This window comes from Haliotis rubra, unplaced genomic scaffold (assembly GCF_003918875.1).
Source record: "Haliotis rubra isolate DU_JTF1 unplaced genomic scaffold, ASM391887v1 Scf154, whole genome shotgun sequence".
NCBI classification, from domain to species: Eukaryota; Metazoa; Mollusca; class Gastropoda; order Lepetellida; family Haliotidae; genus Haliotis; species Haliotis rubra.
This window is the reverse complement of record NW_025765492.1, coordinates 799,572-826,619: the sequence shown is the minus strand read 5'-3', so window position 1 is coordinate 826,619 and position 27,048 is coordinate 799,572. Positions and strand designations below refer to the sequence as shown.

At 39.2% G+C, this 27,048-nt stretch overlaps 1 protein-coding gene across 3 annotated transcripts; it reads left to right on the top strand.

The window, feature by feature from the left end:
- Window positions 1–7,845: 7,845 nt before the first annotated feature.
- On the top strand, window positions 7,846–23,766 carry LOC124270721. 3 transcript variants are annotated; one of them, XM_046705755.1, is made up of 14 exons: window positions 7,846–8,035; window positions 9,363–9,482; window positions 10,234–10,360; window positions 11,036–11,137; window positions 11,297–11,369; window positions 12,171–12,227; window positions 13,664–13,851; window positions 18,007–18,483; window positions 19,431–19,508; window positions 19,721–19,770; window positions 20,643–20,750; window positions 22,526–22,578; window positions 22,861–22,911; window positions 22,967–23,766. In XM_046705755.1, exons 2-13 carry the CDS (start codon window positions 9,369–9,371, stop codon window positions 22,865–22,867), a joined length of 1,434 nt encoding a protein of 477 aa, XP_046561711.1. In that variant the 5' UTR covers window positions 7,846–8,035; window positions 9,363–9,368; the 3' UTR covers window positions 22,868–22,911; window positions 22,967–23,766. The 3 variants fall into 3 exon arrangements, with proteins under 3 accessions (XP_046561711.1, XP_046561710.1, XP_046561712.1); XM_046705754.1 differs by having other exon boundaries at window positions 22,861–23,766; XM_046705756.1 differs by lacking the exons at window positions 22,526–22,578; window positions 22,861–22,911; window positions 22,967–23,766 and adding an exon at window positions 20,173–20,209 and having other exon boundaries at window positions 19,721–19,779; window positions 20,302–20,665.
- Window positions 23,767–27,048: the final 3,282 nt, after the last annotated feature.

The following is a 27,048-nucleotide window of genomic DNA, read 5'->3' as shown; positions in this document are numbered from 1 at the left end:
TAGGCTAAATGTCACCAATACTCCAGCCCTTTAACCTGAGCTGATGAGTTATTATGATTTATACACTTGCACTTCAGCCACTTAGTCCCACCATCTCTTGTGCCCAAGGATGATGTAGCTTTATAAACATGTCCACATGACAAGTCAGATTACAGAGATCAAGTCTATTGAAGGGAGAATGATAGTTTCCTGAGTTATATACTACTGATGCTCACATGTCCTGTCTGACTTTGTTCTGCGCACACACGAACATCCACCTACTCTAATTTGTAATTTATCATCCTTTGTATTTCCATCACATGTCTTACTTATATCATACCTAGAATCAAATTATATACCAAACCACTCCGCCTATGACAATAGGTCCTAGATACAAGCTAATCGTACTGGACCCTTATATGGTAGAGTTTCAGACAATTCTTTTAATGCCCCATTCAATTCCCAATAAAATGCGTGGTAACAACATTACAACATTAGTTTAATACTCTTGAAAATAGGTCATGAATGATGAGGATGTCCGATTAAACAATATTTCATGTCCATTAATGTTGACATTTTACATGTTACATAACATAAGAAAACGGTAAAAAGGATTAGCAAACAGGCCTACATGTATATCAATGCTTCTCGGCATATAGTACATCATAGATTATAATCAATTCTAAACTACTGTCCAAAAGAAAGTATACCACTAGTTTCGAAATCCAATTAAGAAACAACAAAAAACGATTTTAAGAAAATATGTTTTATGTTTTATTAGAGTATTCATTTTTGCATTATTTGAACATAAACACAATTCAGAAATAACAATGATAAAGAAATGAAAAGGAAACAAACACATGGGTGGTGGTGGTGGTGGTGGTGTGTGTGTGTGTGTGTGTCCAAATATGGATCAGAACTTTAAAACTGTGCAAACAGAACGTTTTTCAAAATGTCCGGCACACAATTGTGAGCCATGCACTGCTTCAGTAGCGAGTATGTCCTCCTTGAGCATCGACACAAGCAACAATACGTCGGTGCATGGATGACGTCAAGCGTCTAATGACGTTGCGTGGAATCTGTCGCCAGGCGTCATTCAGGCCCTGTTCCAGCTGTTGCACGTTGACTGGGGGTACTGGTCTGTTCCTAAACTGACTGTCGAGGTTGTCCCACAAAAACTCGATAGGGTTCATGTCTGGTGAACACGCTGGCCATGTTGTTCAGGTAGTCTCTTGTCAGTCTGGCGGTATGAGGTCTTGCATTATCATGTTGGAAGACAATGCCACGTGGTTCTTGGTGAATGAATGGAAGGACTACCGGTCGCAGAATGTCATCCCTGTACCTCTGTACTGTAAGGTTGCCACGACTGATGACTAGCCTTGTTGGCAGTTCACCACATAGTTCCCCCCACACCATAATAACACCACCTCCACCATACGCGGGAACTTCCTGAATACAGTTCGGAGTTAAACGTTCTTTATACGGCTGTAGACACGTCGACGCCCATCAGCTGTGAATACGGAGAACCTGCTCTCATCCGAAAAGAGGACTCGTGACCAGTCTTGGACTTGCCAACATCGCACTTGTCTTGCCCAATGGAGCCTGTTACGCCGGTGTTGTTGTGTCAGTACCACCCCATGGTATAGACGTCGTGCTCGAATACCATGTTCACGCAGTCGTCGTGATACTGTCTGTCGACTGATACGATGTCCGAGTGCCGTTGTTGCCGTTGCCGTTGCCGGGATGAAGCGGTCCCTGAGGTTGATTACCCGGATGTAGCGGTCCTCTCGCGGCGTAGTCACCCGCGGTCTCCCACTTCTCGGCCTGTCTACTGTCTAGTGGAGACGCTGAAACAACTTAGTGATACATACCCGGATGCACCCGAAGGTTCTCGCGATGAGGGCATGTGACGCTCCTTGTTGGGCCATTCCTACGACTCTCTCTCTCAGTACTGCGGTCAGGCGTGGCATTTTCCTTGTGTGCTTTTTTATTCTGTGATAATGCCTTGTGTCATCAGCTGCTTTTATACGGTTTTTCTGCATTTTGTGGTACGCGTACATTTTACTTTTCCAGATAATGAGCGTTTGAGCGAGACAGTTCGCGAGACGAGACATTTGTCATTACATATAAGTAGCCATTGCCGTGGTACATGTTTCAGTAGATTTTCCTCGATCTAGGTTCAAAATTATGATTTTAACAGGCAAAGATATTAGGTATACTCTCTTTTTTACGGTAGTATAGGAAGCAGACATTAATGAATGACTCAAAATGACTGGAGTGGATGCCCGATGTTTAGGCTGGTATATAGATGAGCGTGAATGGACAACCGAGTGAAATCTTAGCAAGCACTAGGAACGACACGTACAGACTCGCTTACGTCGTGCTAGTGCTGTGTTGGAAATGAAGACGGTCTTTATTCAGGAATGGAAACCAACGTTAAAAATGGAGAAACGAAAACATCGATACTACACCGAAAATCGAAATTAAAGTGTGGGTATTTCTCAAAACGTTGACTCGAGCTATCCTGCGTTGCACACTACCCGTGATAATCTGACAACATCACACAGGACCCCTCGGGACAATGGTCACCGCAACAGGTGACAGCCTAACAGACAACGGGTGTATGCGGAATCAGAATCCCGAAAACATCTTCTATCTTCCACGTAGAGGTGCTGTACCCGTCCTGAACAAAGCGGGGCATAACAGTCGGACTTTGACCTAGGTGTTAAAACTAAGGCCTCTGTTTCAATATCGATTTATAGATTCTGTAATGCCTGAGTTTGTGTTTCCCCGATCCTCGTTTTGCGTTCTACCGTTGTTATGAATTTGTCCTTGTTCTTATAAAAACTTGTAACGATAGTTCTTCACAGTCTCTTACAGTGATTACATTTGTTAGATTATTCTCTTCTTGACAAATGATTGTTTAAAACAGAACAATAGAGTTTGTAGCTGACCGGAGATATAGCAATGCCTCTATGGTTGGAGGGGTCACGACGGTCATAATTAAACCGTATTAAAATTCTTTACAATAGGTTGTATAACAACTTTTGACCAGCAATCAGGAATGACACCATATTTAAAACATACATTAAAAGTTTTATGGAAGAATAAGGTTCTTGTTTTATTTCTTAGTACTTCGATATGGATATCGTCTATGCCTGTAGCTTTGCCTGTCTTGGTTTTGGAGATAGTGTATGTGTATCACTTCAACGGTGATAGGTTGATGCAATGGGGTGTCCTCCCATTACGCAGACAGGCATATCGCAGACGCCTTAAAACAACAACATTTACGGTTCAATGAACAGATTAGCTACTACCCGTTATCTACACATTATAATGGAATAGTCAAAATAAAAACGCAAGAAGAAAACTGAAGCTATATTATTTACTTTGAAAGATCGCCGAAAAGACATTAATTTGAATTTTGAATGCTGCAAAAAAAAGAGGTGATTTTCATAAACATTTCGATTTAACCTTCTCGTCTAACGGGAGTTGGCATTATCATATTGAAAATATTGTCCAGATGACATCTAAGAAATGGAGCATTTAGGAAATTAAAGTTCCTACTAAACAGTTCTTCATGATTTACTCCCACCTGTAGTAGGCAACCATGTACAAGACTGAGGTACTCAACATCATCTTCTATTCCATCAACAGTTAAAATATGGAATAATATTTCCTTAGCTATTAGGAATTGCGACTCTGTTGCATTATTTACATCTTATATCCACGTGGAAGAAAAGTGTGCACCTAAATAGTATTCACATGGAATAAGGAAGTTAAATGTTTTGCACACAAAATTAAGATATATATGACGAGTACACTTAATTATGATTTATTTAGAATAACTGCAAAAAATGACGCATCATGTCAATGTGGCCATGGAGATGAGAATGTTTTTTCATTACTTCCTTGAATGCCCACTGTATACTAATCAAAGTAAACTGTTACAATCTTTTGAAAGTATTGTTAAAATTAGAGCATTGACTGGTATTAATCTTATCTTTCATGGCAATGTAGGTTTCTCATTAACTGAAAATCAGAATGTTTTCAAATATGTACATATCTATATCTATGATTACACAATGTCATTTATCAATATCTCTCAAACAAAACATTTTCTCAGTTAACTTCTGTTGTACATATCCTATTATTGGGGGAGGGCTTTTCTAAGTTGGGTAAGTTGTGCCCAATCCTTTTCTTGAATGCATAAAATGTTTCAATCAATAAACACAATAAAACCTCAAACCTGTTTTTATATTCGATAATATTGATAGTAAAAACAATTTTGAGAAGAGAAGACAGATTATCATTTAATCACAACAAAGTTCTATTCTCAGTAACGAACCTGCTTCAGGCTCACCCTACGCTTCTCACTGGACAGTGGACTGTTCCATAATACCCGTAGGTGTTACCCTAATTAACCTTCTAGTTTAGTGTCTGTCTATTAACTGTCTGTCAAATGGGTGTCTGTCAATTGGGAGATAACCTCCAATGGATCACTAACGGGCAAATCCTAACGGCCACTGGTATTGGGAGTGTACCAAGGGAAGCATGAGGTAAACACACGGACACCGTATACATTGCTACATCTGTATTCTAGTCATGAACAATACCAGATTCTTTTCATATTATAAAACATACGCGTGTTATGAGCATGACGCTTCTGATTTTCAGAACTTGAAGCGCTTTTATAAGTTTATTTATGCGTGGAATGTCCGCAATTAATTTACTTCATTCGTCTTTTGAAATATATGTGTCCCTAAAAGTGTCGCTTTCACAGATAGAAATTGTGTAATATCGATTACAGGAAGGTATTATTTCACACAAATGGAAACACGTTTTGTTGCCGAAAGGTGTAGCTGAATCCGCATACACCCGTTGTCTGTTAGGCTGACACCTGTTGCGGTGACAATTGTCCCGACGGGTCCTGTTCTTGATGAGTGGGTGTGATGTTGTCAGATTATCACGGGTAGTGTGCAACACAGGATAGCTAAAGTCAACAGTAGCGTAAGAACTGAGAAATACCCACACTTCAATTTCGATTGTCGGTGTGGTATCGATGTTTTCGTTTCTCCATTTTTAGCGTTGGTTTCCATTCCCGAATAAAGACCGTGTTCAGAGAGGTTTGATGTAGTCGCTAACCGCATTTCCAACACAGCACCAACACGACGTAAGCGAGTCTGTGCGTGTCGTTCCTACTGCGTGCTAAGGTTTCACCCGGTTGTCCATTCACGCTGATACACCAGCCTAAACATCGGGCAACCACTCCAGTCATTTTGGGGGCGGTGGGGTAGCCTAGTGGTTAAAACGTTGGCTCGTCACGCCGAAGACCCGGGTTCGAATCCCTACATGGGTACAATGTGTGAAGCCCATTTCTGGTGTCCCCCGCCGTGATGTTGCTGGAATATTGCTAAAAGCGGTATATAACCAAACTCAGTCAGTCAGTCAGTCCTTTCATCTTTGGGGCGGTGGGGTAGCCTAGTGGTTAAAGCGTTGGCTCGTCACGCCGAAGACCCGGGTTCGAATCCCCACATGGGTACAATGTGTGAAGCCCATTTCTGGTGTCCCCCGCCGTGATGTTGCTGGAATATTGCTAAAAGCGGCGTAAAACCATACTCAGTCAGTCCAGTCATTTTGAGTCATTCATTAATGTCTGCTTCCTATACTACCGTCAAAAAGAAAGTATACCAAATATTTTTGCCTGTTAAAATCATAATTTTGAACCTAGATCCAGGAAAATCTACAGAATTAATGTCTGCTTCTTAGTATTGATTATAATATATAATGTACTATATGCGGAGGAGCACTGATATACATGAAGGCCTTTTTGTCCTTTTCCCATTTTGTTATGTTATGTAACATGTAAAATGTGAACATTCTAGATTCATTAATATGATAATATGCATATGGCGCCCCCTATTGTCCCCTACAGTTACTTCATATAGTACTCACGTGCTTGTGTATTGTGAACACGTCCACCTCTTCCAACCTCTTGCAAATAATCCTTGACGTCATACGCTGATCAAGAGTAAATAACGTCACCTACATTGTACAATTTGTACATTGAGGCGGGTGCTGAAGGATGTCGATACTAATACTGCACGCTTTGTACTTTGAGGATCCATGCATGAAGAACAAATGCTTGGACTGTAGCATGTCAAATTCCATATTTCGGTCATCACTGCCTGGGCTTACACATGATTTGTGCTGAAAGAATTCTTGCCAAAATGCCCTCAAAGCTATCTAAATATACAGCTTTCCAACCTATGGGGCGTACACAAAATAACTGCAGGGGCGTAGCTACCATTATTAAAAAAAAGCTCGGGCTTACACATGATTTTGAAAATTAAAGTTGGGCAAGCCCTCAACACTATCTAAAAATATTGTTTTTGCTATCGGGCTTACACGAAAAAATTAGTTTGCTATACGCGCCTGAAGTGGCTTGTTACCCGCCTCGCTAAAGCTAAACAACAGTGACAGCTAGAGATCAACTGATAATTACAAGCTCTGTGCAGATTTGTGTAACATCTAGTCTCTGAACTGAATATATCTTATAGAGAAAACGGTTCACAAATTATAATAATAAACTATATACTGAAAAGGAGCCATGAGCAAATACTTGAAATTTCAAGTTTTTGAAAAACAAATTGAAACAAGAAGAAAATATTCGAAGTAACTAAAATATAATTGAAGTAACGAGTAAATGTCGAAATTTCAAGATTTGACTGAAACTTGAAGTAACGAGAAAATACTCGAAGCAACGAGAAAATATTCTAAGTAACGAGAAAATAGTTGAAGCAACGAGGAAATGATCGAAGCAACGAGAACATAATCGAAGTAATGAAAAAATATTCGAAGCAACGAGAACTTTCGCTGTTTTTTTCTTTTAAGCTACAAAAGTAGGCTTTCGCACAGACTAGTGCAGACCCTGACCACTATAAGGGCCTATTCGATTATGCTAAACCATGCACTCGATTATGTCGAAACCTAAAACTGGGTTCTGAAACTTCGAAACAATCTCCGAGGCAGGTTTCGCAGTTTCAGTTTCGCGTTCTCTCACAACAAACATGGCGGAAACGAAAGCGCTAAGTTCAGCTGATCTTGGTGGCAAAATAGAGCAGCAGTTTTTGGAACCCAAATTATGATAAAAGTCAACTGAGAACTAGGAAAATATTATTTAAAGCCCCAGTCTTTTGAACATGACTATTTTATGTAACTTGTATATATATAATTACTTTTAACAGTATAATTACATATACGCAAATATCTACCTCCAAAAGCATCTCATCTCTTTATTATTTGTTAATTCACTGATAAAATGGAAAACCTGTGCTGTCATCAATTCGTTCCACATATACAGTAGCTGAGACATGTTTTTGGTATCCATTTTGAAACCGGATGGTGAAACCATACACTCGTTTATAAAACTAGAAACTAGTTTCACTTTGAAACCATGTATCCGAAACTAGACACTCGATTATAACAGGAGAAACCAGTTTCAAAGACCAAAACCAGTTTCGCAATAATCGAACAGGCCCTTATAGTCTACATACAGTTCCTGAGCCACATTAATTTCGCTACTGCCAAGCCCCCTCAGCAGTGCTAAAGCCCTAACTAAAGCAAGTCTAGATTTCCTCTGAATCTCTGGTCTCCCTAGGGCTCCTTTTCAATATAAAGGGGCTTGTTTGTTACTATCCAAATTATATATATTCAGAGACTAAGCCTTAGTCTACCTGACCACAGACCTAATCCGGATCTTCCATATATTGCAGATTGTTCCGATTCTGAGTGTCGGTAGTTGTTGAAACTTCTCAGCAAACCAAGTCTCATCGATCGCTACAAGGAGCTTGTACCACGTGACGATTTATCACGGAAGTGACACAACTGGCAGAGGAGACATTTTGGTGGCCAACTCACGACGCACCCCCTGGTACAGACTACACGTACAGCCTGTGTGAAGAATAATTTTGAGACCGAATAGAATTGGAACATTGCGGAGTTTTCATTGTTAGCCTTTCCGCACACAGTCTGATCAGCAGGTGGTGGTTATTTGGTAAGTCGTAAAAGTTTTTGAAGTCGTAAAAGTTTTTGAAGTAAGGCCAGGGAATTCCCCTTTTTCTTTCGTTGAAGATTAATCCATAGGCGCCCGACTCTGATGTATTATATTTTATATATATAGGTCATACTTATAAATACATCAGAGTCGGGCGCCTATGGATTAATCTGCGGACGCGAAGTTGTTTCTGAATCGACTAAAACATTGTAAGGTACTGTACAATGAATAAACGATAAGCTCACGACATTAGTTTTTTTCAACTCATCTTTTCGACCTGTGACTGATCCATGATATATCCCAACACGAGCTGAATTCGACGTTCTGGTGATTTCGACGATTGCTTTGCTCTCGCTATATCGGGTGAGTACGTGTGCGATCGGAGTGCACAAACAGTTTCACTGGTAGGGCGGCTGCCCTGTCATGAGAAGTTTTATTGACAATCGAAATCGGGAAGTAAAGTTACATAAAAAGCAAACAAACATCAATATTATTTACCCGAGATCGTTAATACCACTTTAGATACAAAATCAGTTGCCTTTATAACAAAAAATAGCAAGCGAAAATTCAGTAAGATCAGTCGTTTGCTGGTGACAGGTAATATATAAATAGGAAGCCACGTGATCACAACACTCCCTCGCAGTGCGGAGCAAAAAGTATGGCTCATTGTCGAAAACCCATACAAAATAGACGGATGTTACGAGCGGCCACTGTTACGCCGATACGATGTCATCAACGCTATTTTTGTAGGAAACACTTGATATTTTTGTGTGAAAAGATGAATATATTCTTTACCACAACAGTATTAGTATGAATGTGAGAGTGGATGAGTTTGTTTTGTTTTTTAGACAATGTCAGAATTTCTACCAGTAAGATTTCATACTGTACAAATGAGAGTCACCCTTTTCCTGGAGATGATCCTCAATCTTATAACAGGGACTTTCTGACAATAAACACATTGAAATAAAAAAATAAATAAACAAAAACTCTTATGTCAGTGTTTACCAGAGGTAATATTTCTATGTCATATTCTTCCCCTTGATGTTAGAATAGATGGATGTCTGTATTTGTTTGATTACATGTTAAGATTTCACTTTGTCTTCAGTAAAACGGGTGGAAAGGTCAGCTGTAGGGGAGTTTGGAGGCCGAAATTTTGTTTGTTTTCTTCTAATTTTGATCAGTGAAAAATCAAATTGGTCAGGGATAAGTCTTCGAAAAGTCAGGGAATTTGAACTTTCGCCATTTGTGGCAGCTCAGTGAAACCCTGACCCCCTCACAACAAGTTGTTGTCTGACCCTGCTGGTGATGTATGTCCAATGCTTTTCAGATAACCATGTTGGAGTATGACATGTATGGAGACCCCGAGGAGGTGGAGCCATGTCCCTATGACAAGTCACACATGATCCGGCGCAAACGTATGCAGTACCATCTCATGAAATGTAGAAAGGTATGGATGAGAAGCAGTCACTGGGTAGAAGTTTACTGGTCTCTGCCGATGGAGATTCTGGTTAGAACTGATCCCAAGCAGCCTGTGCTTCTTTGAGAGGTATTTTAGATGTTGTATAGATGAAGGAAAACCAAGTTCTATGGATAGTCAACTTCTTTATTGCAATGAGTGCGACGTTTCGGTGTAGGTACTACTTCTAACACTGTTATTACTATCAAGCAAGTGATACAAAGAGTTGTAACATGGAGAATATATACATAGCTGCATAGTGAGTATATACAATTGACAAGGTTGATGTACACTGGATTGCTAATTAGCATGATTGATGATTCGAGCAGAGTAGGTTGATGTACAGAGTGATAGTGATTAAAACAATTTGCAGAATGAGTTTATACTATAGATGAGTTGATGTACACTGAGATGGTAATAGTGAGTTGAAGAGAGTACTGAGTAGGTTGATTGGTTATGATTACAATACACGAAAGGGACCATAGAAGCCATTTTGATGAGGTATTGATGGATTACTGGTGATCTTTAAATAGGTGGTGATAGGCCGAGGAGATAAAATTACCTTCATCCCGGTTCATGGTGGGGTTGAAGCATTGGAAAGTGGTAACCATCTACGACCTGCATCATCTTGGGCTATCCTCCCACATTCAGCTGATGTGCCATGATATAACTGAAACACTGTTTAAAGGTGCGTTAATCAACTCTCTCACTCGCTCACTCAATCATATTGGATACTTTTCAGAATCATACATCTAAGGAATTTGCAACATGTCCTTTCAATGCTCGTCATGAGATGCCTCGTCCAGAACTGAGGTTCCACATCACAACCTGTCCAGACAAGGCTGTCATTGAGAGGGAAATTGCACACAGTACGTTTGTCCAATCTGTCGGGACCTGTCCCCGATGCTTTGGTATCTGCTTCTTTGGTGTTTGCTGTGTATCCTGGGGCGGTGGGGTAGCATAGTGGTTAAAGCGTTGGCTTGTAATGCCGAAGATCCGAGTCCATTTCTGGTGTCCCCCGTCGTGACATTGCTGGAATATTGCTTAAAACGGCGTTAAGCCTCACTCACTCTGTATCCTCTTTGGTGTTGTGAAACTGGTGCTAGGGAATCAGTCAAGATTTCATCATTTTTTAATGGTTTGTTTTGTCTATAAGGTTGATTCCATTTCCAGGTGTTAATTTATAAGTCTGCTTGTATCTTTAAAGTCAAGGTAACATGGTAAAAAGTAACATACAAAATCCAAACGTGACAACATATTTTGTGAAATCGATCTCAGTAGTTAGGTTTCTGTTGATAGTTGATACATAATTCTACCTGGCCATTGTTTACTGGTAATAACTGGATTGTTCTGATTGAATACTGATTATTATTGTTTGTAAATGAACTTGGAGAATCATCAAATTAAAAATTGTGATTGGTTAATTAATTCTGAATGTTTTGACTTGTGATTATTAAAGGATTGATTCAACATAAATAGAAATTTGATATCAAAACGTATTTTAACATAAGAGTGTTAAAAGGTATGTTTTTTTATCATTTCAGACCATGAGTTACAAAGTGAAGAAGCTGGCACTTTCAAGGGCTGTACAGATGTCCCAGCGTACAACCAGTATGAAATATCATGTTCAGAAAGCTGGGATGAAGGTATATGGTTCTATATTACCTTGTGTGTTATATCTTGATTCTGTTAAATACACTGGAACAATTCGCTGGGTGCTTGACAAACAGGAAGCAAGTTCATTATCAATAATAATTTTGAATTTGAGAAGATATAAAATGACTCTATACTCACTGATCTTGCAGATGTGAATCCCCATCCAAGAATTGGCGTCAACCCAGAGTTCCTTGATAAAGTCAAGTTCAAGAACATCACAGGGTAACGCTGGACTCTTGATAGCATAGTGCTGTGGTTGTTACATAATGCATGGTTTTCAGTAGGTTTTTCCAAATGGTACATTGGGAAGATCTGGGTTAGAATTGGTCTTCAGCAACCCATGCTTGTCGTAAGAGGCGACTAACTGGTTCAGCACGTGGTCAGGCTCGCTGACTTTGTTGACCCATGTCATTGTATCCCAATTGTGTAGATCGGTGATTGTGCTGTTGATCAATGGATTGTCTGGTCCAGACTCAATTATTTACATACCGCCGCCATATAGCGGGAATATTGCTGAATGCGGCGTTAAACAACAGACCAACCATATAGTACAAGTTGTAATGATTTTTATTCATTTTGTTTCTGACCCGTGAAGGTCCGGGTTAGAATGAACCTTCAGTAACCCATGCTTGTCGTAAGCGACGACTAATGGGATATGGTGGTCAGGCTCACCGGCTTGGTTGACACATGTTATCGGTTCCCAATTGCGCAGGTCGATGCTCTTGCTGTTGATTACTGGATTGTCTGGTCCAGGCTCAATTATTTACAGACCGCCGCCATATACCTGGAATATTGCTGAGTGCAGCGTAAAACTAAACTCACTCACTCATTTTGTTTCTTATTTAACCAGGTCAACCCTGCAAAAAAAATTAACTGAATTTGCTATATTTTTTAGATTCAGTGTCATGAATTTGTATCATCATATCACCTCGACTCACCAGTCAGACCTGTAAATAAATATTGGAAAGTTATTACTCTAGATCTTGACTGCCTTTAGAATCATATGCTTCAATTCTCATTCAGAATGACTCCCGCTGAGAAGCGGTCCTTTCACAGACGCCTGAACCCAGAGCATGAAGAGTGAGTGTACATGTGCTACAGGGTACACAACACCAAAATGTTTTCCCATAGACTTCTATAGTAACCTTAGATTTTAAAAAAATTATTTAGGCTATCAACAGCCATTCCATGTACACATGGGTACAGCCTGGCCTTTAAACTACAATAAAACACAATTTGTGGCCAACTTGTCCGGCTAATGTTCCGAGCACAGGAAGCGGAACACATCAACCCCAGTTCCGCACCAAATGTCACCTACTGGAAAATATCTGTACACACAATAAGCATAAGTCATGGTGATAAAAATGACAGCAGTAGATACTTAAAATTGTGCTCAGTTTTAACTACTGGATGGATGTGCATTTAAAAAACATAAACATCTTACACTATTTCATCCATTCACAGCTGTCACGTGTCTCTGTCTCTTCAGTTGTTTATATACGGTGCTCGCTCAGGGAGCATGTGATTCTGATTTAGTGTAGTGGAACATACAGATGGGATACAAGGGAGATAATCCAGTAGTGTAACAACAGGGGAAGTAATTACCTATAAGGCTTTCCCCATGTGTACTTGTCTTTACCATGTTTACTGAGTTCTTACAGACTGAATTCAGGCATTACGAGTACATGAACCCAGCTGTTGTGAATACTGCACAGATGTGCAATGTGTCATGGCTGCATTGTTGTTACAGTCAGTCCGCGTTAATCCGAACACTTCTGTCTTTCATAAAAAACATTCGGACAGTGAAACATACGGACTAATGAAACGAACCGTTATTTCCACCACTACAGTAGAGTTACTTCCCTTTGACATACGGAGACAAGACCATAAAAACGTGTACATGTATCAAATGACTTTATTACAGTTTGTATTTGTAACAACTTGGATATTAATATAACAATCAATGCATACAATAATGGGGGCAGTGGGGTAGCCTAATGGTTAAAGCGTTCGCTCGTCACGCTGAAGACCCAGGTTCGAATCCCCACATGGGTACAATGTGTGAAGCCCATTTCTGGTGTCCCCTGCCGTGATGTTGCTGGAATATTGCTAAAAGCGGTATAAAACCAAACTCAGTCAGTCAGTCAGCATGCAATAATGTCTGGATACAATTTACATGTAACAATCAAAACTCACTCGGGTTGAAAGAATTTACCAATGACAGTCTGCTTGGAGAGTGGCTTGAAAGATGTATATGTCACATGTGAGGAGCCTAGTGGTCAAAGCGTTCACTCGTCACTCCAAAGACCCAGGTTCGATTCCACATGGGTGCCATGTGTGAAGCCCATTTCTGGTTTCATGGATATTGCTGGAATATTGCTAAAAGCGGTGTAAAACTTAACTCACTCACTGACTCACACTGGTGCAGTATTCACACACTCACCTACTCACTGACTCACACTGGTGCAGTATTCACACACTCACCTACTCACTGACTTATATATCAATGTTTTCAGGCCAGTAGTTCCTGCACAGCAGAACAAAGAGAACCAGGTGCCCAACCCTGATGGCAAGCTCCGCCTCCCCAAAAACAAGCCTCAAGCCTTCAGCATGTACCAGTCTGCCGCCCCAGCACACAGTCAGCAGGTGCCCTCCACTGTCTTCGCCTACTCCTTGGCTCAGAGTGGGCTAGGCCGGGGCCGGGGTAAGTGAACGATAGTTTCTAACTACCAAAGAAGAAACTGAAATATTTTGTCTCTAGCCTTGTGAATACCTGGGGCAGTAGTGAATAAACATTCTCAGAATTGTCAATAGAATGCTCCTTATTTGCTGAAAACAAAAAGTAACTTTTAGAGGTTTGTTAACTCTTTGTACATTTATGGGAAAATGATTTATTCTGAGGAGGTGTATCAGTTCTGCCCCTGTTGTGTGTGGGTTTGTATTTGTATTTTCCCTGATTTTTGTCACTGGCTTACCAGATCCCATGGATTTCACTGAACTAGTCAACATCTTTGACTTGCATCACTTTTGGCATGCCAATAGACCGATCCAGTCCCGGCCGATAAGCCCCACCCACTTCGTTTTTGACGTTAGGGGAGACAACCACTGACTAATCACAATGGTGTCACCGCCGGCGAAACGTACGTGATTGCGAATGTTGTTAATGAATTCTGTTTGTTGTACTTTGGTATCCATCGTTTGTGAATGATATTTAAAAAGGAAAGTTATACGTATTTTATTTTCAATATATGTTAGTTGACAGGTTGTACAATTGGCGGGTGAAAATGAGTTAGATCTACATGCCTGATGAAAAATCGTCTCAGCCAGCTGCTGAGATTGGGAAGCATATTTTCTACCAAATAATCTATCCGGCAATTCACGTTCCTCTAAGATATTAGCAGGGGAAGGTAACTGAATTATGTTGTTTGTTGTTTTTTCTAAAAATCCCATCGTAATATTATAAAAACTCGTGAACACAACCACATGTTCAAGTTGCAGATCGTTTTGGTATCTATAAATAGATTGTCACAACTGAGCGTGCTGCCTTTATTTATTTATCCGTTGTTCAAATTTAGTTAATTTAATAGTTTGTGAAAACATGGGTTTCTACCTTTCAAGGAACAAAGCAGGAAAACAGTATCCTAACAGCAGCTAATCTGCAGCTATTCTCAGTAAAATTTCTCTCTTCAAAATCTGTACACCATCCTAAAATAACACTGAATATAAGGAAATCCATTTTTTTAATAATCCTTTCCAATTTATTTTTCTATGTATACTTTGTTGTGGAATCCTAATCTACAAACTTCCACTATAATGGACTTCATGAACTGCCAGCATTTATGTACAGGTATGTCGCACCACCATAAACACAAAGAATCCAAGATACAGTCTGCACCTGTACACTAACTGACACATCTTCCAGAAATAGGAAACGTGTGATGCAAAATCTTTGAACAGAGGATCCACAGTTATCCAAACAATTAACTAGGATGAAATAGAATGTTACACAACATACAAATATACTGCTTTTTCTTCAGATATATTTAACTGCTAACTACTAATGTAAATAAGAGGCAAAGAATATATTCAAAGTTTAAAGCTTTTTGTCAATAAAATTACATATTGACATTATTGCTTCTTAAACAATGATAATCTTTGTTTTATTAGATCTGAGACCATATCCCTTAGGGACATAACACTAATTCTGATCTATTTCCTTTTCTGAGATACTTACTAGTGTCATCAAAATTATATTAAAGTTGCTTAATAATTTGGTAAGAGTCATAACAAAAGTTTAGGAAAACATACATGAAAATGTCCTGAAGCTTTCACCTCCTGCAATTAAACCAGTGTGCAATTTAATATGAATTTAAGCTTATTTTCCAAACAAGCATCAACAAAAAAAACAAAACAAACAAACCTTGAACAATTTGTCCAAAACCAACATCTTAATAAACACTACTTTGGCTCAGTCTTCAAATTTTGGTAACCTCCTCAAAAGCTGATGATTTCTAAGAAGTATTACATGAAATCGGGGTTGAATATGTTTCAATATCCATTCCAGTTACATGAACAGTCAACTTAGAATTCTGTAAGTTATTTGGTTCCAAGACTGAATAATGCCTGGGTGTGACCAAAACGTAGCCTTTGTTTTTTTCAAATTCTCTGGATGTTGAAATAACTTTATTATGAGTGATGATACTAGTGATCACTCTCTGAATAATCTTATTAGTAAACATATTATAGGTCCGTCTCCGCCTAAATTCACATGAATCTGATATGTGAGTCAATTAAGTAATTATTTATAATTGATTGGATTATTATCTATTTTATTACCTTTCCACGTTCCCTGAAGGAGGCAAGATTCTTAAAACATACCTTGCTATCATTTCCAGTGAATTATAATTAAAATGACAGAACTATGTTATTACTCCTAAAATGTACCAATGTACCTCCCCTACATGTAAAAAATTTATGCTGTGACAAAAAATCAAAACAAATAATGTTCTCATAGTTAGGAACTAAACTTATATTTCACTCCGTCCGATATTCCACAAAGTCACTATTCTTCTCACATAGTTTTCGTCTCTCCGATCCACATGGAGTAAGCTAAATCAATTCAAGGTCCCATCTCTTTATAGAAATTCTGAAATATTTAAGACATGGTTTTATAGACACTCATTTGAATTAATTTTGATGTTTGGATATTGTGTGATAGGCAACTGCTGACACTGACGATATTTCCGTTTGGATAAAAAATATTACTCCTCGAATGTTTTGCACTATCAACAGATACTGTACTGTACATAGGACTTCAGATTGTGCTTTTGAAACTTTAAAACATTCTAAAATGTGTGACAAATTTAAGAATATCTAATCGTGAAGGCAACCATATCCACCACATTGTTCTTTAATGAAAACCAGTTTTGCTCTTTCAGTTGACCCTAACCGAAATCAGCTCACTGTCAGATTTGTTTACATTGTGTCACGGCTTTTTCGCCTGTGTCATTTCAGGTTTATGATGTACCAACTCAATGCCCAGTAGTTACTAAAAACGTGAAGCAAAAACTGCTATTTGTTGTCATCCATTGGTAATGCTTTTGCACATGTGCAAAAGTGTAAATTCGTGCAAATTCTCACCTTCGAGCAGACGTACAGGTTTTGTGAACGACGGTGCCGACATTTAACTGCTCGTTAGGCCTATCGCATTCCTTGATCCGCCTCAATTTTTTTGGCTTGATTGTAATGGTTTTGTTAAAGGCACACATCAAATCGCAGCAATATGTAATAGATATAGCGAGTGTAAATGGCATAATTCGAAGCACATCGCTTCGGAGGCATCATTTGATCCCACAGTGTGCCCGGCCTGCTGATTGGCCAAAATTGACACATGCGCCAGTTTTGATTGACAGACTGGATCGGTCTATTTATTTATTCCCATGATTTTACCCTAATGTTGAAGCCATTAATGCAAATAGCACCCTTTTATCTGACAAATATAAAGCTTATTGTCCCCCGCTGCAACGCGGAACGGGGCACTATGTATTCAGGGGCGTCTGTACGTCCGTCCATATGTACTTATGTCCCGTTTCTTGTTAACGCGATATCTCATGAACTGTTGTACCCTATGTCTTCAAATTTTTGAGACAGCCTACATTGGGGGATTACGCAGACACCAGTTTATTTGGGTGAATTTGACCTTATCTTCAAGGTCACCACGACACTTTGACCACTTTTCAAACTTATTTAAATGCGATATCTCATAAAACATTGATATCTCATGAACTGTTGTCAAGGTCACCATATGTCTTCAAATTTGGTGACATTTCTATGTTGGTGGTCTATTGGGGATTACCCAGACACCAGTCGATTTTGGTGACCTTGACCTTATCCTCAAGGTCACCACGACACTTTGAACACTTTTCAAACTCTTGTTAAAGTGATATTGTATCCAATATCTTCAAATTTGGTGACAGCCTACATTGGGGGATTACGCGGACACCAGTTTATTTGGGTGAATTTGACCTTATCTTCAAGGTCACCACGACACTTTGACCACTTTTCAAACTTATTTAAATGCGATATCTCATAAAACATTGCACCCAATGTTTTCAATTACGTTGACAGCCTACATTTCGTGATTATGCAGACACCAGTCATTTCAAGCTTCTTGTATGTGACCAAAAAATTAAAAGTAGTAAATATAGATATTCCATTCTTTAGCGGCGGGGGACATTGCCATATCAGTGGCAAACACTTGTATCAGTTAAGAATGATTAATTAATATCTTTTATGATTAAATTCTTTATTTTTTGTTCAGTTAACATATTTTATGATACATTTGTATAATTTCACACAGGAGTTAAAGGTGTCAGTGCCCCTCGTCCTGGTATCAGCACCTCGTCAATGGGAAGAGGCAGGGCTGTTGTCAGCATGGCCCCACAGCCAGTCAGACCGTCGGCTCACAAACCTGTGTCCCAAGGCGTCCCAGCACCAGCCCAGCAGGCTGAAGTTCCTAATGTAAAAATCCCACCCTCTCAGCCAGTCCCCCAACCTCAAATCAACATTCAAGTTCCAGTTGGAGCGTTCCCTGACCAGACGCGTGTCAAGCCTGTAGGGCGGGGGAGGCGTGTTGGTGCCCCACCTCCAGCAGCCTTCTATGCTGGTCTGGGTGGTGGTGACTCACTGCTGACTGGCGGCGTTAATGGTATTACAAGGGAGAGTTCAGCAGAGGCCAGTAACTCTAGTCAGTTTTGTGACTGGCCATCCTTAAACCTTGGAAGCAAGAGCAATGGAGGATCGTTAAAGATCGGTCATGGCAGAGGATCACCCAGAGGTAGTCTTCCATCTTATAGTTGCCATAGTTGCAAAGGAAATAAGAATTTAAGAATTAACAGTGATAATTATGAAAAACATAATGATCATATGAGTTGATCTGTGAGTTGATACAAAACGGCCATAAGGATGAAATACAGATACAAATAATGTTGATGATAATGATGATGATTCACCGATATTGTTACACTACTGACATAAGGGAACTGATGAAATGTTAGTTAAGGTGTAATAATGATAATTGTCAGGAAATCAGATCGACATGATCAACATCAGGCGTGTCCACCATGTTGGGCGTTACACCTTGGTGGAATACTATTGACCATGTTGACTAACTTGGGTATAGTTTCCTTTGGTATTGCACGCCATTGTGCCTTAACACCAGCCAGTGCTGACATCTTTTTGTTCAAAATTTCTACTGATAATTATTGCGAATGGAACCAGGACAGGGTACAGTAGCTCATCAACATGTACTTGGCAAGTCAAATGTGCATTGACAACCAAATCAGTTCGCATGTCGCATGCTACTGCTCTACATCATTACACAACCGCCCATGAACTGGTCATGATCAAGAAACTCACTGATGTTTCAACCTGAATCGGAGCCAAACCCTTGATTAGTCTGTAAACATGGTGTTGAGGCTATTGACAAACAGCCCATCCCGCATATTGACTAACCCACCTCAGTCTTCATTGCCAATGGTAAACTTTGATGTGAAATTTCGTTGCAATTAGATGTTGTATTCTGATGCCATGCCACTGTTGTAAATGGTCACCTCAGCGAATACTACATTAAACTAAATAGTTCCCTTATTTTGGTTTGATAGTGTATTTGTTAGATCCTCGTAATAGTTGACATTTTGTTTGTCACATTTTGCTGCTGTTGGTCATATCTCCATTTTTGCTACTTTTCTTGAATGTTCTTTAATTTGTAATGGCTTCCAACAGGTGCTGATCCCGTCTTTGTTGTGCCGAGAGTTCCTGCTCACAATGGCAATGTGAAGATACCTGCCAAAGACTGGTTTGGTGTGTACTGTTACCATTTACTCAACAGTTGGATGCCTAGTTAAATAAAGAAACAATTTTCTGTTGATAATAGTAAAATCGTTACATGCTTCATAAAGTTCTTAAATTACTGTTGTTTTGGCTGTAAATTATTAAAACATCTTTTTTGTGGAGGTACGATAGGAGCACACCCTTGATTACATGTTTAGACTGATATTTGGATATATTTGTAGATTCTGCTGGCAGCAGCTCTGGATCTGGGACTGATACACCAGTTGATACTGTAAGTTAGGGGGGGATAACAATGCGTTTTGCAGGGGGTATTAAAATGGACTCCGTGTGCGCGTCGTCCGTCCGTCCATGCGTGCACATTTGTCTTTTCCGGAGCAGAACTCTAAAACCGTTCAATATTTCTTCAGCAAACTTGGCACATAGATAGGTCTGGTGGTGTACTGGTGCCTTTTGGTAGTTTTGGATTTCTGAATAAAATATTTTTGACATTTCCATGGCAACAAGTTTGACAGACTGAAATTGGTGATAGTGCTCCTTTCTGGAGCAGAACTTTAAAAACTTTTCAATACTCTCCTTCCACTTTTCTATATACACACCTAAATATTTGACATAATCATAACTCGTAGACATAATCATGAAGAGTATTTTGCCATTGCAGGGGATATTGATGACTTTGTCTTCTTGTTATCATGGTGATGGTCTCATGCGGTCGTCAGCATCCCACTGATAGTTGTCATGGTGACGGTGTCATTCAGCCTTCAGCATCCCACTGATAGTTGTCATGGTGACGCTGTCATTCAGCCTTCAGCATCACACGTTTGGACCCAAACCTTCCCTACACAACAAGGGGGCTTGGATGACATGGTTGTCTGAAGTGCTGAAATTTGTAGAGCAGAGTTGTCTCCCTTAGCCATCCCACAAATGATTGATGGTTTATATCACAGTTCATCAGTTTTCAGTATTCCAGTGATACGTTCTCTGATACTTATTACAAAGTTATGTTGTCCATTCTCCTACCGAATAAAACAATTACCATATGGTATATTTTGCCTGCACAGAGAAGCAACACTGTATTTTTGGATTGGCACACCAACATTGTAAAGTAATGGAGATTTTTGTGACATGTCCTGCTTTAACTTGCAGCACGGAATCGAAGGTGCTAAGAAGAAGAAACAGTTAATGAAAAAGATTCGCCAGATAGAAGCCCTGGAAATGAAGATGCAGTCTGGCCAGACTCTCAGTACAGAGGAGGTAATATTATGTGTGCTGAGTTGAACCAATCATGATCCTTAGTCCGAGTTTATGACCTTTGTTCATTGGTTTCACCGAGGAAGTTATTGCTTTTATGTCTCAGCACTTAAAGCTGACTGTTGTGATACTGGTAACTGAAAGACTGTTGGAACAGTATGATCAGCACTGACCTGGGCTAAGGATCTGGAACACTTGAATATTTTTCCTCTGTTACATTTCATGAATAAACATTGAATTTATCTTAAAGATCCAAGAAAATCATAATCATCCTTTGAAGAAAATTTTGAAGAACTACATGGCCAGCTAACATATTTGGTTGTCCATCAGTTAAATTTTAACCAATTCCCAACACGATCTCATCTCTATGGAGACAATGAATAAACATTTTCAACATAATGGGAACACAAGAGATTTGCGTTTTCAACATAATGGGACCAGATTTGCCTTGGACTGGTCGTCCGCGTCGTGACGTCACGTCACTTCAGCAAGACAACCACATTCAGCTGACCTATCTAAGGAATCAATTCCAGACTGCCACTTTGACTACTTGAAGTAGTACTTGGACTATTCCTGGCTTATGTCCAGTCAATTCCAGGACTGTACCGAGCCGACAGGGAGCACAACATCTGGCCCCGATGGCCTGCAATATGTCCAGTTTTGCTCCAACATCACTGACAGGCATGTCTTGCATGGTGAAGACAGCATCTACAGTACAGGAGACAAGATTGAGATTGTGTTTTGTTCACTGACCAGTGGACGTGGACAGTTTAGTGGCGTGGGCGTTACGGTATGGGGAGGCATCCCATCTCATGGTCGGACACAACTTGTCATTGTCAATGACAATCTGACTGGTCTGAGATACAGGGATGACATCATTGGGCCTCATATGCAGCCGTTAATTCAAGGACAGAGATGTAACGCTTCAGGATGATAATGCCTGTCCACATGTTGCTCATGTTGTGACAGATTTCCTGAGACAGCAGAACATTCTGGTACTTCCCTGGCCAGTTGTTGACCTGTCTCCTAGCGATCATGCTTGTGATGAAATGGAGCGACGTTTACATCAAGCCCAGAATCAGCCATTGATGTTATCTGAATTGGGACAAGCGTTCAGACATGGAACAACATTAGGGCTGCAACGATTCACCCAGACCTCGATTCTATTCGATTTTCGATATTGGACCCTTGAATCTATCATTTTCGATTCGATTCTTCACACAAGTAAAAACGTCAGATTGCATTTAACTTTCAGGGTCTGCTTTTTCCGTGTGAAATCCATTGTCAACTTGGCAATGTCTATTAGCAACAATTCTCATTGGATAATTAGCCCGGCGTCATCCAATCATGTTTCGCCTTATTTCAGTGCTCGAACCTGCTTGAGTTTGACTTAAAAAATTTGTTCACGCTTTTTGAAAATAATTTAAATACATATTCAAATATCGAATCAAAAAGTGATAGTGTCAGATTCGATTTTCGATGAATCGAACGTTGCAGCCCTAAACAACATTCCCCAACTTTTCTTCTATCGCTTAGTGTCGTCTATGCATCGTCGTTGCCGAGTCTGCATCAACGCCAATGGTGGACACACACAATAATGAATTTGTGAACTGACTTCCACACATCTCTTCAAGGGTGTGTCACGATGCCTAGTCTCAAATCATACAGATTTCGATATTATCCTTTCAATCGTTAAACAGTGATTATGGAAAACACCACAAATCATGTTATTTTATTCCAGTAGAGTGTAAACAAATCTTAATTTTATTGACTTGCAGGAGGTAAAGATTTCGAAGAAAGATGAACTTGAAGAACAACTGCAGGCACTGAGGTAAGAGTCAGGACTTTTTTTTGCAAGGGTGGCACAATTTGCTATACAGAGTTGCTTCCCCAAGGTCTTCAAGAAAGCTATGACTTTTGGCTGGATCACCGAATATACCAGATTACATGGAGACTGATCACAGTAATGATAGTACATGATAATTCATTACATTAAGAATGATACATGATGGTATCAGTCTACCAAGTCATATTGCAATTGTTTGATAGACTACTGTCAACAACCTCAGCCAGTTTTCAGACATTGTAACATTCTCTTGTTTTCATATTACAGTATTTGAAGCCAACATGGAACAGAAGCCTGATTAGTAGCTGGACGCCTGACCAGATGACTAAAGACTAATCAGATGACGAGCCTGATGGCGAGTCTAAAGACTAATCAGATGACGAGCCTGATGGCGAGTCTAAAGACTAACCAGATGATTTGTCCAAAGACTTCTGCCAATTGTGTGCAATTGTTAGTAGTTATACTTGCAAGGTTATCAGTTTTAATGAATGCTATACATTGTTCTTTTACCTCTTATCAGTTGACTAGTCACATGTATTTAGCTCACTGTGATGCTTGTGACAAATTTTATCATTATCAATACTGGGATTATATGTCCAGTTTTTAAGACCTATATCACTCATACACTTGTCTTTACCAGCAATATATAATGTATCCCATTTTTAAGACTTACCCAATACATCTTTTATGAGGTATATTCCAGTATCTTAAGTATTTATATGTTTATATACATTTATAGAGGATTAGATGGCCATATATCCCCTTATTCTTATTTGACATCTACGGTATACTGACAGCCGGTATACAATATAGAGAGCCCTTGTTATACCACAGAGGGAAGGGGGGAGATGTAGCTGGTGTCAGAATATGTATCACATAATTAAATAGAATTACCTATAACCTTTCTGTATGTATGAATCATGGCCATGTTTTAACCCTTTTACTTCCAACTGTATGTTTTGTCACAATTAATAATATTCTTTTTGGTTTGAAGAGCACTGACCATGAACTAATGTAAATATCAGATCAAATGAAACCTTTAAGATTTTATACATTGATGCAGACTTTAATCCTTGATGTGTTTCCATGGAAAGTTTTAAATCACAATTTTACTGTTTGTAACGTCCTGTGGAAAAAACAAACACGATGACTCCAAATGTGAGTGTAATAAGCCATGAAAGTCCTTGTGTTTTTAATAAACAATTCCAGGGCTCCCACAGGTCAGGGAAAAAGTCAGGGAAATTTGGCATTTCTCTGAAAGTCAGGGAAAAGTCAGGGAATTTTTATATGTTTTCAAAAGTCAGGGAATAGTCAGGGAATTTGGGATTTAACTCAGGGAAATTTAGGGTTTTCGTCAGGGAAAAATAAGACTCAGAATGTCGCTAATCAGGTATGGTAGTAGTCAAAGTCAAAGAAGCAGCACATGTTACAGACATTTCATGAAATAAATTACAGTTCAGATAAGAGATTGCTTTTAAGCATAACAACATGTTTTACATAAAGCCCTAGATTACATATTACATTTTCATTTCTGGAGGATAGAATGGAAGCGAAGTCACTTGAAGGATATTTTTACAGATAATTATTTGGCATGTATGGTTTTCTTAAATCAGCATAATGTGAATTTCATCTTCTACAGCCGGGTGACATAACAGACATATTCTTCTATGAAGCACAATCGGTTGGATTTGTAAATCAAACAATATGAAACATATTTTACGACATATATAGTCGACGCCTTGCCCGTCTGTCTGTCTGTCCGTCCATCCGAAATCATTTTGTTTCCGGAGCATAACTTGAAAACGGTTCAATGTTTTCAACAAAACTAGACAGATATATCAAACAGAACCTAAAGTGGTGCCTTTTGCTATTTACAGATTTTTGTCATATCTTTTTTTCTTGGTTTCCATGGAAACATATTGGAATTTGTCTAAAAAAATGAAGTTCAACTTTAAGTAACTGTCAGATGATTTGCTCTTTCATATTTGTATCGGCTGGGGGATTTGTCATCTTCTGATGACTCTTGTTTCAGTGTTCACGAATGGTGTTTCAAAGTCACAGGACATTGGGTCCTGTAAGTTTCAGATGTCTGTCTGATCCATTGAAAATGCACAGGACCCATGGAATAAAATTAAACACATATTTCAGATTTAATATTTCTTATAATTGACATTGAAATTATTAACAAACATAAGATTTGTAAACAACAAACAAGTGTCACATGTCACATAAAACAACTTCAGTCAAAGTCATTTTGAAATATACAGTCAGACACTGGGGCCGGCGGGTTGTAGACTTCTGTCTGACCGTTGGCGAATCTGCCAGATTTGTCAGAGGGTCAGACGCTATTCATGAACACTGTTGTTTAGTATGGAAAAACACTAATCCGAGATAGTGATTAACAATAGATAATTGTTTGCCTTTCAAAAACATTTTTCTTTATAGGCAACAGATCCACCTCTTCTAAAGATAACTATGTTAACAGATAATTTTCATTCATTTGTATACTGTTCCAAAATATTATAAATAGTATGATGGCTATGGTGGTTTCTAGCAAATTGTGAAAGCCCATATTGGCCAAAAATACCATATATGTTTCATTGTTAAAGTACAGCATAAGTTTATAATATGCCCTATGTTCTGACATTTGCTGTTTATTCACAAAATTGAAAGTGGTTTCATGATGTTCATAATCTAGTTGTCATGGTTGTACAGTACAGTTGAATGTAAAGTTATATCTTGCATGTTTATTCTTTCCAAATACGCCTTTGATAATTACAACATTTTGTGATAATAAAGAAATGTGTTCCTGACTTTGAATGAAACAATTCAATTAAATCATTAGTTTCACATTTATGGTCTTTGTCAAAAGCCTTTAATATAAAATACAAAGTTTTCAGATGATATATTACTGACTTCACCTGAGAATATATATTTGATGGTCACGGTCAAATGTATCTAATAGTATTATGTAACATTGTGGCAGGACAGTCAAGGAAAATTTTCTTCATCACAAATATCAATGTTTTGGTTAATGTAATAAATTAACAAATATTGTGTGTATTTATGATATGTGTGAAGGAAATATCTTAACAGGGTGGTTAGGACTGACTGAAAGGGAGGAAGAAGGCCAGTATTTAACACTTAAATGGTCAGGGAAAAATCTATACTTGTCAGGGAAAGGTCAGGGAAAAGTCAGGGAATTTTGGCCTGCCATGCCCGTGGGAACCCTGAATTCAATGTTTTACTCATAAAACGATTCAACTTCTTGAATAGGGAACCATAGTTGTTCCAGTATATATTTTGTATTTTGTTAGCTGCTCGACAGGTTTATTTTATCCCTTACAAAGTGCTTTGTTATATTTTTGCATGATTTTATCTTTACATAACCAATATAGTATTGTGGAAAATAAATATTATTACAAATAGTAGTCTTTTCTGTGTCAGTTCATCTGTTTAATGGGTTAATGGAATGACCAATGGTGGACGATAAGGTAGCGTTTGCTAATCCCGGGTCCCATTCGCCACATGGACAATATGTGTGAAGCCCATTTCTGGTGTTGCCCCCTCTCTATCTTTCCCTCTACTACTCTTTCATCTCTCTCTCGTACTATATCAATTATGCGCTTATTACACGTAACAATCTGATAAAATTGCATCGTATTTCACTACTTGTACATAATTTACTGCCTGCATAATGATTTGCTGTCTGGAACTTATTACTACTTATTGCACCATATGTATATGACCCATGTATATGGGCGGAAATACAATAAACATCTTTGACTTGACTTTGACCCATGAGGCAAATACAACAGCATGTTGTCAGGATGAGAGGGAGCTGTTTTAAAGGGTACCATTCACGAACTACAGCTTGGTAAACCCACATAAACAATCCTGTCTTCACCTGATCCCCAGTTTAGTCAAGAACCTAAAGGTCTAGTAGAAATGTATCTAAATACATTCAAACTTATTTCTGAAATACAGTATGCTTTTCTCACATTTTGTGGGACTACGCAAGCACGCACGCACACACACACACAACCAAATATTAGCCGGTCCTTCCCTTTGTTGCCAAAGCTCACATACATACACGGAGTCATTAGATAGGTAGTTAGCTAGACTGTTAGTAGTTTAGTGTTGTCTGTAGTGTTTCCACCTACCACCTGAGAGGTGAACCGCCTCCGTGGTGTAGTGGTTAGAGCGTCCGCCCGGAGAGCGGAAGGTCGCGGGTTCGATCCCCGACCGCGTCATACCAAAAGACGTTAAAATATGGTACTTGTTGGTCCCTGCCTGGCGCTCGGCATTAATGGGTACAACAAGGACTGGTCGACTCGGAGTCAGTATAATGTGTCTGAGTGGGGTATTCATGCTTCACTGCGGCATGGTATCTCAGTGAGCTAGCACTATAAACCAGCTTCAGTCTGGGCTAGTACAAGCAGCCGCACATACACA